This window comes from Podarcis cretensis (assembly GCF_951804945.1).
Source record: "Podarcis cretensis genome assembly, chromosome: 3".
NCBI lineage: Eukaryota > Metazoa > Chordata > Lepidosauria > Squamata > Lacertidae > Podarcis > Podarcis cretensis.
The window spans coordinates 12,013,972-12,027,512 of NC_137172.1; the positions used below are offsets into that span (position 1 = coordinate 12,013,972).

At 44.3% G+C, this 13,541-nt stretch overlaps 1 protein-coding gene across 2 annotated transcripts in view; it reads left to right on the forward strand.

Moving 5' to 3' along the window:
• PNPT1 (polyribonucleotide nucleotidyltransferase 1) overlaps window positions 1-13,541 on the forward strand; it is a 42,446-nt gene that overhangs the window by 11,543 nt on the left and 17,362 nt on the right. For both annotated transcript variants that reach the window (XM_079968608.1, XM_079968609.1), the window contains exons 9-17: window positions 243-429; window positions 4,115-4,166; window positions 5,576-5,633; window positions 6,900-6,996; window positions 8,440-8,542; window positions 9,683-9,753; window positions 11,805-11,841; window positions 13,244-13,310; window positions 13,394-13,483. In XM_079968608.1, coding sequence (XP_079824734.1) covers window positions 243-429; window positions 4,115-4,166; window positions 5,576-5,633; window positions 6,900-6,996; window positions 8,440-8,542; window positions 9,683-9,753; window positions 11,805-11,841; window positions 13,244-13,310; window positions 13,394-13,483 — 762 coding nt within the window. The remainder of the gene's footprint in view (window positions 1-242; window positions 430-4,114; window positions 4,167-5,575; window positions 5,634-6,899; window positions 6,997-8,439; window positions 8,543-9,682; window positions 9,754-11,804; window positions 11,842-13,243; window positions 13,311-13,393; window positions 13,484-13,541) is intronic.

A 13,541-nucleotide genomic window follows, 5' to 3' on the forward strand; every position in this document is an offset into this window, starting at 1 on the left:
TGATCCAACAGGCTGTTGCATTCAAACGACTGTATGTGATGTCTCATGGCTTACTGGTTCTACTTCGTCAGGATCAATGTCATAATGAAATGACCTGCGTTTTGAGAGTGCAGGTTAAGTTGTTAGCTTCTGTTTTCAAAATCCACACTGGCCATTTGGGTTTCTCTGTGATATTGGTTGATAGTATAAGTCAAAGAAGACAGCTGTGACTGACTTTCCCATCTCTGAATTTGAATAAATAGTGATGTTGGAAGCTGCTGCCGAGAACGTATTGCAGCAGGACTTTTGCCATGCTATCAAAGTGGGCGTGAAGCACACCCAGCAAATAATTCAAGGCATACAACAGCTGGCAAAGGAACAGGGCGTTGCCAAGAGAACCGTGCAAAAGCTATTCACTGCTCCTGAGCAGATCGTGGAATGTGCAAAGCAGTAAGTACACAAAAGGTTTTCTGGGCTACGTGGGCTGCAACTGCAGATATAGTAGCTGAATTTAGGGTTTCCTTATTTTAAAAATCTAAAATACAGCTACGTAAATTTTCATCCACCTTCAAAACACAACAAAAGCTGCTATGATATGGAAAGAAAAGGATATATTAAAACTGTTCCACTCATATGCTAAATAAGAGCCCAGCTCTTGATCACTTTCTCTTCCGTTTGGTACCCTTTACTTAATTATATTTGTGTTAGTAATTGCCTTTCTTTATTGACCCTCCTTTGTATGTAGGAGCCTGAATTGTGCTGGTAAAAATAGGCTTGCTTAATCCTTGGTGAATGTGAAATTCCCTGAAATTCTGAAGCTGTGGAAGAAAAAACAGTTTGGTGGGGGATATGGAGGGATATGCAATATTTCATTTTTAGGACTGCCCCTCCTCTGCAAGGACCCAGAGATGGACAACCTGTGACCCTCTGGGTGATGCTTTTTTCCAACCCCATCATTCCTGATCACTGGGCTTGTAGGCTACCCGTCTCTGCTTTTGGGAACGTAACAGGCAGAGCAGAGCAAGGGATCTGAACAGAACGTTAAAACCTTTTCACTGTGTCCTTCCCACCATCCTTGTCCTTAGCTAGCACTGCTGATGAAACAGTGTCTCACAAAATACTGCTCAGAGACGACAGTGGTGCTTTTCATCTTGGGAAATTTTCAGTTTTGTAGCTGGCAGAATCTTTTGACCCATTTGGCCCCTGTCCGCCCAGCTGCTGATGTTGCCTTTTGTCTCTGGAGAAGAAAACGGGACAGAGCTGGCCACCAGGATAACAAAGCACACAAATTTCCTTTTTTTAAAAAAAGTGTTCTCCCAGCCACCCCCCAACTCTCACTGGGGCTTAAAGTGGGTTGTATTAAAAAATATCAGCATTAAGGGAAAGCAGCTTCTTAGTTCACCGTCTCTGTAAAGGCAGTTGGACTGTCTTTTATGAATTATGAATAATTCTTAACCCATGGTTTATTTTAATTAAAGAAGAAGCCCTTTTTTTCTTTTTAAGGGAAAAAAATTATTTGTGTCAAGCTGCGTACAGTCATACTTCGGGTTGAGCGTTTTTGGATTTCGCTCTGCGGCGACCCAGAAGTAACGGAACGCATTACTTCCGGGTTTCGCCGCTCGCGCATGTGCAGACGCTCAAAATGACATCATGCGCAGATGCGGCAAATCGCAGCACGTGCAAACGCAGGTTGCGTTCGCTTCAGGATGCGAACGGGGCTCCGGAACGGATCCTGTTCGCATGCTAAGGTACCGCTGTATTTCACTTGGCACATGTGGTCCAATAACTGAAGAGAGCAAGAGGGATGTTTTCATATGCGTGCAGTCTGGAGCAGTGAGGTTCTCCCTGTGAACTGTAGGAAACCTGCTACTGAATCAGCTTGAACTTCCACCATCTTCTTCACAACCACCCTGAGCAATATTTTGGGAATCTGCCTTGAACAGAGAGGCTGCGAAGTGCTGGAGTCTGTCCAACATCTTTGCATTAAAGTGAGGATTGAAGATAAATTGAGTAATGAATCGGAACACCCAAATACATGGCAGGGGTTGAAGAGGCATAAGGAGTAGAAACAAAAATCTGACCTACACTGAATGAGGCTTTTTCTTCTTTAAAGCAATTGTACTTTTTAGACGTATAAAGTGAAACATAGTCTCAGCCATGAGACACCTTATAGCCTGGCTTCCTCAACCTTGGCCCTCCAGATGTTTTGAGACTACAGTTCCCATCATCCCTGACCCCTGGTCCTGCTAGCTAGGGGTCATGGGGAGTTGTAGGCCAAAAACATCTGGAGGGCTGAGGTTGAGGAAGCCTGCCTTATAGCAGTCTTATCTTATGTTTTCTGGCGGGGTGTTCTTTCTTCTGTTGCTTCATGACAAATAGGCTTTATTTCATACCTGTCTGCAACAGCATTCAATCGTTCTTTCCACTGCAGATTGGAAAGCTAGTGCCCCAGTAAAAAGAATAAGCTGGAAATTCTCCTTGTAAATTTCACCTGTGCTGTAGAAAACCAGGTGCTGGCTTTAGACAAGTAATTCCCTCTCGGCCTCAACCTTCCCATCTTCAGTATGGGCACAACACCTTTTGCCGAAATAATTACAGCACTGTTGCAATTTGGCTGCAGTTCCATTGTGTTCCGAGTGCCTAAGGCGACATGTTGGTAGCCTTCAGGGTCGCATCGCATGCTGACTTTGTGTATTGCGTTAGGACTGTGTATTGTTCTAGATCTAATTGCCACCCAGTCCTTGTGAGTGTTGTTGCTTATGCAGCCAAAACAGCAACAGCCATGTGTGAGAGGGGGAGGGACTGAGGTTTGCAGAAGTACAATAAAATATTTAGGGTGGAAAGAGACACCCCCCAAAAAAACAGCCTAATGACAGCTAAACACCTTCATTGAGTGATTGACTGTTGGAATGGGGAGGGGATTTTACTGCCGCTTCTACCCTCTGAAGAGGTGCCAGCCTTTGACTTCCATTGTTCTATAAAATACCTTATGCCCTGACAGCATTACAGTGGTACCTCGGGTTACATACGCTTCAGGTTACAGACTCTGCTAACCCAGAAATAGTGCTTCAGGTTAAGAACTTTGCTTCAGGATAAGAACAGAAATCGCGCTCCAGCAGTGCGGCGGCAGCAGGAGGCCCCATTAGCTAAAGTGGTGCTTCAGGTTAAGAACAGTTTCAGGTTCCAGCAGATGTCAAAGCGATAAACAACTACCTGACATTCAGAAGACATCTTAAGGCAGCCCTGTTCAGGGAAGTTTTTAACGTGTGATTTTACTGTATTTTTGGTTTTTATGGAAGCCGCCCAGAGTGGCTGGGAAGGCCCAGCCAGATGGGCGGGATATAAATAATAAATTATTATTATTATTATTATTATTATTATTATTATTATTATTAAGGTCGGACCTCTGGAACGAATTAAGTACTTAACCTGAGGTACCACTGTATTTAAATAAAATGCGGTGTTGCAGTGGTCTGGTGCCCACTGTTCTGCTCTAGTTTTCTCTGTAGTGGTTCATAAGATGAAGCAGAAAGGGTAAACTTCCTCACTATTTAACTGATGGAAATGGCAAGGCTTCTCTTTGCTTGAGAGACCCCTAACATGTGGGACTCAGGTGGGCAAAATGTGTTGCAGTTATGCTTCTTTTCATCTTCTTGGCACAGCTGTTTGATTTTTGTGGTCTGCTTCAAGGCAGATTGGGATCCTTCTGGAGACAGAATAAATGAGGTACCAGAGAAGAACTGTCACCCGGGCCTTGGCCTGTCTGGCTAGGATTTATGTGTAGCACCTGTTACTTTCTCTGCTTGTCCTGTGTTGCTGCTTTAAATGTCATGGGGATCAACTAGGTTGGCATTCAGATACAGTGGTACCTCAGGTTAAGCTCTTACTTAGTTCTGGAGGTCCGTTCTTAACCTGAAACTGTACTTAACCTGAGGTACCACTTTAGCTAATGGGGCCTCCCGCTGCTGCCGCACAATTTCTGTTCGCATCCTGAAGCAAAGTTCTTAACCCGAGGTACTATTTCTGGGTTAGCAGAGTCTGTAACCTGAAGCGTATGTAACCTGAAGCACCACTGTATGATTTGGCTATAATTTTTCGTCTTTCTCTTTTCTCCCCCACCTTCCCATGCTTGAAGCCTTGCATCTGGAAAGATCACGGCTGTGTTTTCCGACTTCACGCATGATAAAGTGAGTACTTAAATGCATTTTGGTAAATTGCGCCTGAACCACTTCTCGGGTTTTCGTTGTTTGGCTTCAGCCGGTTTAAAGAGATGCACACACAACTCCTGTCTAGGTATTCTGCTCTGAATTTGTTCCTCTTGTTAGATGAAATGTAAACGACAATGCAAAGCACCCTTCTGCCCACTCGCTTACTGTAGCCTCAATCGGCCTGCTCCCTTCTGCACCACAGCGCTCTCCCATCCCGATCTAAAGAACAAGAAGTGTATCTCCAGAAGCCTTCTGCTGCTTTATTCCTCCCTAAGTTTGAGGGCCAGCATAAAATGGTAACCGCCTGCATACGGTGGGAATTAAAAGTGTTCCCCATCGGTGGTGCTGAAGCACGTGAACGTAAGCGGGTACTCGCTTGGTGTCAAATAAGGATCAGGCAGACTCAGCAGTGGAGAATAAGAAGGTGAAGTTTATTTCCAGGCAATAAGGACCCAGTTTGGAATCTCTTCCAAAAGGAACTGGGACCCCGATTGACAGAAATCCAGAGGTCTTTATACCTGAGCAGATCACAGCAAATCATAAATCATGAAACAACCATGAGACAGTCACGATATTGCCAGCGAAAATTAGCCAATCAGCAAGCTTCTTGCCATGCTACCAGCTCCTGGTCAAGCACTGGGTTCTAGTTCTGCTTTCCGATGCTTGCAGTGACGTTCTGCCTAACCTCTCCCCTAGTTATGACAGGACAGGGGGTTTGGAGATTTTGTGGTTTTGCTCTTCCTGTTCTGTGGATTAATTTAGCCTGTATCTGAGGGGATTTTGTACCACTGTCTCTGATTCACGTCTTCCCCTTGTCCAGGGTACACGGATGTTTGTAGGGGAAAGGTCAGCTCCTAATTTTGCTGTTTCAAGCAGTATGCAGTTAGCTAAGGCACAGCTTCCCTTTGATTCAAAATGGATTATAAAATACCGTAAGCCTTGATTATGTGTGAGCCTTGATTATGTGTTGATTATATGAATATATTGATTTCTGATAACTGATTATATGAATAGCATAGGGGTAGCCCTTCTTCCTTGCCTCAGTGCCAGCATGGAGAAATTGCAAGCATTGGGAGAATGCACTGGGTAAAAGCTTTTTCAGGTTCCCAGCTAGACCATACATAAGCAGAGTTTGGATGGTCATTGTCATGTATGATTGAGTTGAGGTTCCTGCATTACCTGGAGTTGGGCCAGGTAACCCTCAGGGTCCCTTCCAGTGTTACAATTCTATGATTACATCTACTGAGTGGCGTGACTCTCTAGGGAAGTGTGTTTCTATGGCCTCTGCGTGCTGATGTACATTAGCTCCCAAGCGTAGGATGTGCAAGAGATTCTATAGCTCATCTTAATAAAATTCAGAATGTGTCAATGGATATCTTACATCCTAGATCTCAAGAGATGAAGCAATTAACAAAATCAGACTTGAAACAGAAGAGCAGCTGAAAGGTCAGACACACTCATAATTGACTATACTATGTTCTAAAATGTTTTACTTTGCTAGAGTTTGTCTTAACAGTTCTGCATTCGGCAGTTTTTCATGGACTTGGGGATACAGATATTTGCAGTAGCCTGGTTCTTACTCAATGGTGAACCTGTGTTGGGGCTGTACCACTTCTGATTGTGTGTGTGTGTGTGTGTGTGTGTGTGTCTCACATGATCTAATCCTTCTTACCTCATTTCTTAACATTCTCTGCAAATTGAAAATCAGATTGACATCCAGTGGGGTGGGGGGCTGGATTGTATTTTTAATGAGGAGCAATCTGTCATATGTACCCCTGCTTTGCAATCCGAAGAGATAAATGTGTCTGGGCTGAATTGCACCCATGAGAACTAAGCCTATGCTATAGTCCTCCCTGTTGTGGGTGTTGAAGATGAAGATGCTGTAGACAGAAGCATGTACCCCCACCCCAAACCAGACTTCTATTCTGACCTCCAAAGGCACAGAGAATACTCTTGGCTAGTGTTGGGCTGCGTACTGTGTACCTGCTTAATGAAAAGAGACAGAAACCAGCCAGACACTGTAATCCAAACCCCCTTTGTGCCAAGGGGTGTGTGTGTGTATTATGCGGACCTGTCCCTGCCCATGGGCTCATGCCAGCTTCACTCCACTGGTGCAGAGCTAACCATTCTGCCCACCTAACATGCAGGTGGACAGTGGTGTCACCAGCAGGATCCCTGTAGGTGAGGGGCGGCATTTCAGGAGAGGGGCTGAGCCCCACTACTGTCTCATGACAGCACTGAGGATAATCCGTGTGTCGGCTCCAGACTGGTGCAGCTCTTTGTCTTCATCTTATGGCCCAGCCATTCTCTTAGGTGCTTTGAGCATCAAACCTGCCAACGCCAGCGTGGTGTAGTGGTTAAGAGTGGTAGACTTGTAATCAGGTGAACCGGGTTCGATTCCCCACTCCTCCACATGCAGCTGCTGGGTGACCTTGGGCCAGTCACACTTCTCTGAAGTCTCTCGGCCTCACTCACCTCACAGAGTGTTTGTTGTGGGGGAGGAAGGGAAAGGAGATTGTGAGCCGCTTTGAGACTCCTTAGGGTAGTGATAAAGCGGGATATCAAATACAAACTCTTCTTCTTAACTGAAAATTTAAAGCAAGTTGTGACGCCTACTGTTACAAATTCCTTTTACTTCTGTTCTAGTCATATAGTTGGGGGAAATAAGCATTGTGTTTTAGGTTTCGTTTCAATTTTCTTCTTTCTCTCTAGAAAAGTTCCCGGAAGCGGAGTGTTACGAAATCATGGAATCTTTTAACATTGTCTTGAAGGAAGTTTTCAGAAATCTTGTTCTGAATGAATACAGGAGGTAAACATGGTGTTTTCGCATCGCTGTGTTTAAAACAGGTTCTTCTGCGGAATAAGGACACAGAAAGGCCGAAAGCAGCAGCATCTTTGCACCAGTTTGCAGTGGCCTTGCGTCCCAAGCAGCTTCCACATGGTTCCTTTAAGGAATGGATGCTCACACACATAGAACTATCAGTATGCTCCTACTTTGTGGTACACAGCCTTGTTTTCTGCAATTCTGGTTCTAAACGCAGCATAAGGGGTCTCTATAGTGTAGTGTATTTTAAAATGGGGTTTCAGAGTTTTTAGGGGTTTTGAATTTTTATGTAGTTTTGTAGTAGTTTTATGTAGTTTTTCAATTTCATTGTTCTGCATGGGACAATGACAATAAAGATATTGTATATCATCGCTTTAAGCCCATAAAGGTAAAGGTAAAGGTACCCCTGCCCGTACGGGCCAGTCTTGACAGACTCTGGGGTTGTGCGCCCATCTCACTTAAGAGGCCAGGGGCCAGCGCTGTCCAGAGACACTTCCGGGTCACGTGGCCAGCGTGACATCGCTGCTCTGGCGAGCCAGAGCCGCACACGGAAACGCCGTTTACCTTCCCGCCGGTAAGTGGTCCCTATTTATCTACTTGCACCCGGAGGTGCTTTCGAACTGCTAGGTTGGCAGGCGCTGGGACCGAGCAGCGGGAGCGCACCCCGCCACAGGGATTCGAACCGCCGACCTTTCGATCGGCAAGTCCTAGGCGCTGAGGCTTTAACCCACAGCGCCACCTGCGTCCCTTTAAGCCCATAGTTAAGCTTAACTATGGTTTAAAGGTGAGCACACAACATGCTGGGAGCACAAGGCTAAAAATTGCAGGTCTAGGTAGGCAATTCCAGGAGCTAAGGCTCAGTGCTAAGCCCCCATACTTGCCCACTGAATTTAATATATCTGACTTCAGAGTAGGCCTGGTTAAGAATGTGCTGCAAACGAACCAAAAGTAAGAGTAAGCCAGGAACAAAGCTTAGTTACAGCTTGTGGTTTGTTTGGAGGGAGACAAGCTACAAGCCCAAGTTTGGATGTAACGCTAGGCCTTGTCACGGTTTCATTCCCAGCAATGCAGTAGGAGCAGGGGAGGAACAAATCGCCTGTGGTTTTAGTGCTGTGCACCAGTCTGCTTTACATTGTGGTTTAAATCGAAAGGCCTTAAATCATGGTTTTGTTTGAGTATGTTTAAAAGCAGTGTGTGATCGAGGCCAAAACCTGCTCTCTTTGGGGCCTTATTTGACTGTGGCTTCAAATGTGTGCACATCAGGTTGGACTAGAGGCAAGGTGGGTAGCCACAATCATCCTTTTCCCCCAGTTATATCCATAATAACACTTGCACTGGACTCCAAATATTCATGAATGTAGGCCAAATCTAGAGCCGAGGTGGGAGGAACCTATGGAAACTGTCCTCTCTGCTGCTTTATTCCCGTAGATGTGATGGTCGAGACTTGACTTCACTTAGAAACATCACTTGCGAGGTGGACATGTTCAAAACCCTTCATGGATCAGCATTATTTCAGAGAGGCCAAACCCAGGTATTCACTGATCTTCCTTTACCCCCCCCCCTTTTTCCCGTTTTTTATTTTACTCAAAAATAAAAATACTGTGGTTCAGTGGTTGTGGCTCAGCAACTAAAATGAAATTTACAAAATGGACTTAGATGGTGGTGTGGATAAGCTCCTCAAGACCATCCTGAAATAAACTTGATTCTTTATTTGAATAAGTGCAAAATCATTCCTAACTTTCTCCGAGCGTACTTATAAAATTAGAGTACACGTATGTTCTGCATCACTATTAAAAACCGCACTGTGTGGGGGATGTGTGAGTCAGTGAATGAAAAGGTTCCCCGTGGGCGAATTGCTTAAAATAACAGCATCTATGAATCAGACCTGCTGCTCTGCTTAAATTGAAGGCTGATAAATTCTTATATATATATATATATATGAGAGAATCTAAGTTTGGCCTCATTGAAGGGCAGTATTTCAATATGAGTAGGAAAATGAGAGTACCCCTAATCAATTTTTTAGAAAAAAGCGCTGCACGCATGCATATATATATATATATATATATACACACACACACACACACACACACACACACACACTCTGCCCCTCAATGAGACCAAACTTAGATTCACAAAATGTTTAGGGCTATGCGTCCCCCAAGAAAACAGCACTGTATATGTGAGAGGTGTGTAGTGTGTGTGTGTGTGTGTGTGTGTGTGTGATAGTCCTCCCCCCCCCCCCGCGTGTCAAAAAGATAATCTGTTCAGAAGAACTGTGTGTATATTTTACTGCAAGTTCTTCTAACAAATATCAATTTAAAAGTTGTCGCACCTCTGAACTGCATTAGTGACTTGCCCAGCTGTAATCAGTATCCGGTGGGAGGGCTAGAGTAGCAAATGTGCCCTCTAGATTGGTTCATAATTAGCAGAACTTGTAACCAAGAAGGCTGAAACTTGAAGTTGTTCTCTGTAAATCCAAAACAGCGCAGTGCAAACCGTGCATGTCAATTATTCCCCTTCTGATATCATTGTGAGTTTGTGCCCAGAGCAATACTTACCTTATCTGGGTTTTTATGTGTCTTGCTTTTGAATCATTGCACTTCCTTATTTGTTGAGAATTTAATTCCTCTCCCCTAAACCACAGTATTTTCAGTAGACCTTTGTTTTCTAGGTCCTCTGCACAGTTACATTTGACTCACTGGAATCGAGTGTAAAATCTGACGTTATCACAACAGCTTTAAGGTATATATACCACCATCCCTTCTCCTTTCAAACCCCAACTTGACTTTGGCGTGTTAATTGCAGCATGTGACTCTTTAGGACCTTGTGTTCATAATCTTCAAGTAAATCAGGAGGGGCCATAGCTCAGTGGTTAGAGCTTCATGCTTTGCATGAAGGAGATCCCTGGTTCAATCCTGGCATCTCCATTTAAAAAGGATCAGGTGGCAGACAGTGTTGAAGACCTCTCCCTGCCTGAGAGCTTGGGGCAGACTGCTGCCAGAGTCAATAAACTGGACTGTACAGTGGTGCCCCGCAAGACGAAAAACTCGCTAGACGAAAGGGTTTTCCGTTTTTCGAGGTGCTTCGCAAGATGAATTTCCCTATGGGCTTGCTTTGCAAGACGAAAACGTCTTGCGGATTTGCTTCCTTTTTCTTAAAGCCGTTAATACCCGGGGAATCCGCGCTCCGCAAGACGAAAAAACCGCAAGACGAAGCAACTTGCGGAACGAATTAATTTCGTCTTGCGAGGCACCACTGTATGGGCAAATCTGATGGGAGGTAATGCAGCTTCATATGAAATCACCTTTTCTTTGAAGGCAATCTCTCTAAGCGTTATTGAAAATGGGTATATACAGCCCCTTCAGCGAAATCAAGACTGGCCACATGCAAAAAAGAATATCAAAATAACGTAGCTAAGTTGTAATCCTGATAATAATAATAATAATAATTTATTATTTATATCCCGCCCATCTGGCTGGGCCTTCCCAGCCACTCTGGGCGGCTTCCATAAAAACCAAAAATACAGTAAAATCACACGTTAAAAACTTCCCTGAACAGGGCTGCCTTAAGATGTCTTCTGAATGTCAGGTAGTTGTTTATCGCTTTGACATCTGCTGGAAGGGCGTTCCACAGGGTGGGCGCCACTACCGAGAAGGCCCTCTGCCTGGTTCCCTGTAGCTTTGCTTCTCGCAATGAGGGAACCGCCAGAAGGCCCTCGGCGCTGGACCTCAGCGTCCGGGCAGAATGATGGGGGTGGAGACGCTCCTTCAGGTATACTGGACCGAGGCCGTTTAGGGCTTTAAAGGTCAGCACCAACACTTTGAATTGTGCTTGGAAACATACTGGGAGCCAATGTAGACAGTACAGTGCAAAAGTAGTTATTAAAAGCTTTCCTAAGAAGAAAGTTGCTGTGTTTTTGCTTTTTTTTTTGTTTCTGTAGGGACAAAAATTTTATTGGATCAGGCAACTCGAATGTGAGTTGGTTATTTCATAGGGGATAGTTCTAAATGGTTAAGGACAAATGCTAATCAGTGGAGCAGATGTATTGAGAAATGGCAGGATATATTAAAACACGGACTTTGCTTTAACAATAAGCAGGAATCTAACAAAGGCTGCCTCATCTGTTATTTACAGTGGTAGCTCGGGTTAAGTACTTAATTTGTTCCGGAGGTCTGTTCTTAACCTGAAACTGTTCTTAACCTGAAGCACCACTTTAGCTAATGGGGCCTCCTGCTGCCGCCGCGCTGCTGGAGCACGGTTTCTGTTCTCATCCTGAAGCAAAGTTCTTAACCTGAAGCACTATTTCTGGGTTAGCGGAGTCTGTAACCTGAAGCGTATGTAACCCGAGGTACCACTGTATTCAGTATCAGAAAAACACTTCTAGCATGGTTTTGCTCATATAGACGGCAACCATCTTAGCCGTGTCCAACTGACACGTGATCAAAGACAGAACAGGATCGGAACACCCTCGAGAAATGGTCGCTGCCTGTATGCAAACGATTACTCAGATAAAAATTATTTAAACTGTTGTTGGTCTGCTGCTCACCCAACTTTGCATTGAAGCATAAGCCGGGCTCAGATGCACTTTGTTTTAACGATAGAGTAGCTTACTGTACCCTAATATTGTTCTCTGAGCTCTGGTAGAGGCAGGCACGGCCTTCCTGGGAAAAGAATTTCCCCTAGTATTTAAGGTATTACAGAAACCTACCCTCGTTTGTACCCATCCCCTTCCGGAGAGGGACAAATTACTTGCAGCTCATTTCGTTCTTTGTAACACTTGTTTCTGTTTTTAGTGGAATAAAGGAGAAGAACTTCATGCTCCACTATGAGGTATGAGAACTCACTTCAGCTTCATAAAAAGCCTTGCGAGTTGAACGTTTTGGCTCCTGAATGCTGCAAACCCGGAAGTGAATGTTCCGGTTTGTGAATGTTCCTTGGAACCTGAACATCTGACGTGGCTTCCGATTGGCTGCAGGAGCTTCCTGCAGCCAATTGGAAGCTGTGCCTTGGTTTCCGAATGTTTTGGAAGTCAAATGGACTCCAGTAACGGATTCCGTTCAACTTCTGAGGTAACAATATAATAACAGTAGCAGTGGGATCAGTCTGATCCAGGAATACAGAGCCAGATATGTGATTGCTGAAAATGCTCTGCATCCATAGCTGCTTGCACAAAGGAACCTGATATACTGGAATTTTCGATTTCCCACCCTCTCTTATTAAGAGGACAATTTGTAAATCATCCCTTAGGTTATCCAGATTATATTGACAGCGAAACTTTTGAGTACTGAAGCTACAGAGATTATTGTGAAAGATGGCTGAACTTAAGCATTAAGACCTTTCTGCAGTTTTAAGACATGTTGGAGAGTTTCAATTAGGTTTTGAAAGTAACCTCTTTCATACTTAGAAGATCCTGAAAAGTGTCTAAACCTTAAAGTTAGGCACTAATTCAAACTTCCATTTGTACAGCATAGTATAGCAACTGTAAGTAAAACTACTTTAACTGATAAAATGTCTGGAGGTATCACTTCAAATTATAGTGCAAGTATTCACTCTGATCTACTTAAGATTGTTGCTTTCATTAAAAGGTAAAGGTACCCTTGCCCATACGGGCCAGTCGTGTCTGACTCTAGGGTTGTGCGCCCATCTCACTTAAGAGGCCGGGGGCCAGCGCTGTCCAAAGACACTTCCGGGTCACGTGGCCAGCGTGACGAAGCTCCTCTAGCGAGCCAGCACCAGCGCAGCACACGGAAACACCGTTTACCTTCCCGCTATAAAGCAGTACCTATTTATCTACTTGCACTTAGGGGTGCTTTCGAACTGCTAGGTGGGCAGGAGCTGGGACCGAAAGACGGGAGCTCACCCCGCCGCGGGGATTCAAACCGCCGACCATACGATCGGCAAGTCCTAGGCACTGAGGTTTTACCCACAGCGCCACCCGCATCCCTGTTGCTTTCATTAGGAGTGCCTAACTCCGCATAGGATAAGCCAGATAGTTTATTTTTTAAAGGTCATATTGTTTTCGTGACAACTGTGAAAGTGTACAACTTAAAATATGTGGCTGAAGATTATTCCAAAGGGCAGCATATTAATAACTCTGCAAATGACTCATTGCATGAGCATATTTTTATCCTTTTGGGTGAATTCCATGGATGTTTGCCTTGAAATGAATGCTGACAATCAGAAAAGCATTATACTGACTTTCTCCCCCTCTTGATATATTAAAATTTTGCAGTTTCCTCCATACGCAACTAACGAGATTGGCAAAATTACTGGCATGAATAGAAGAGAGCTTGGCCATGGTGAGTAAGAACAGAAGAAGCTGAATATTTAGACTGAAACTGAATTACTCCTTGTAATTCACAACATAATTTTTTACTTGTAGGTGCACTTGCAGAGAAGGCTTTGAAGCCTGTGATTCCCAGTGAATTCCCTTTCACAATAAGGGTTACTTCAGAAGTACTGGAGTCAAATGGTATTTGATTTTTATTATTTAACTATTGCTCAGAGTGTGTGGGTGGAATTCAACTTAG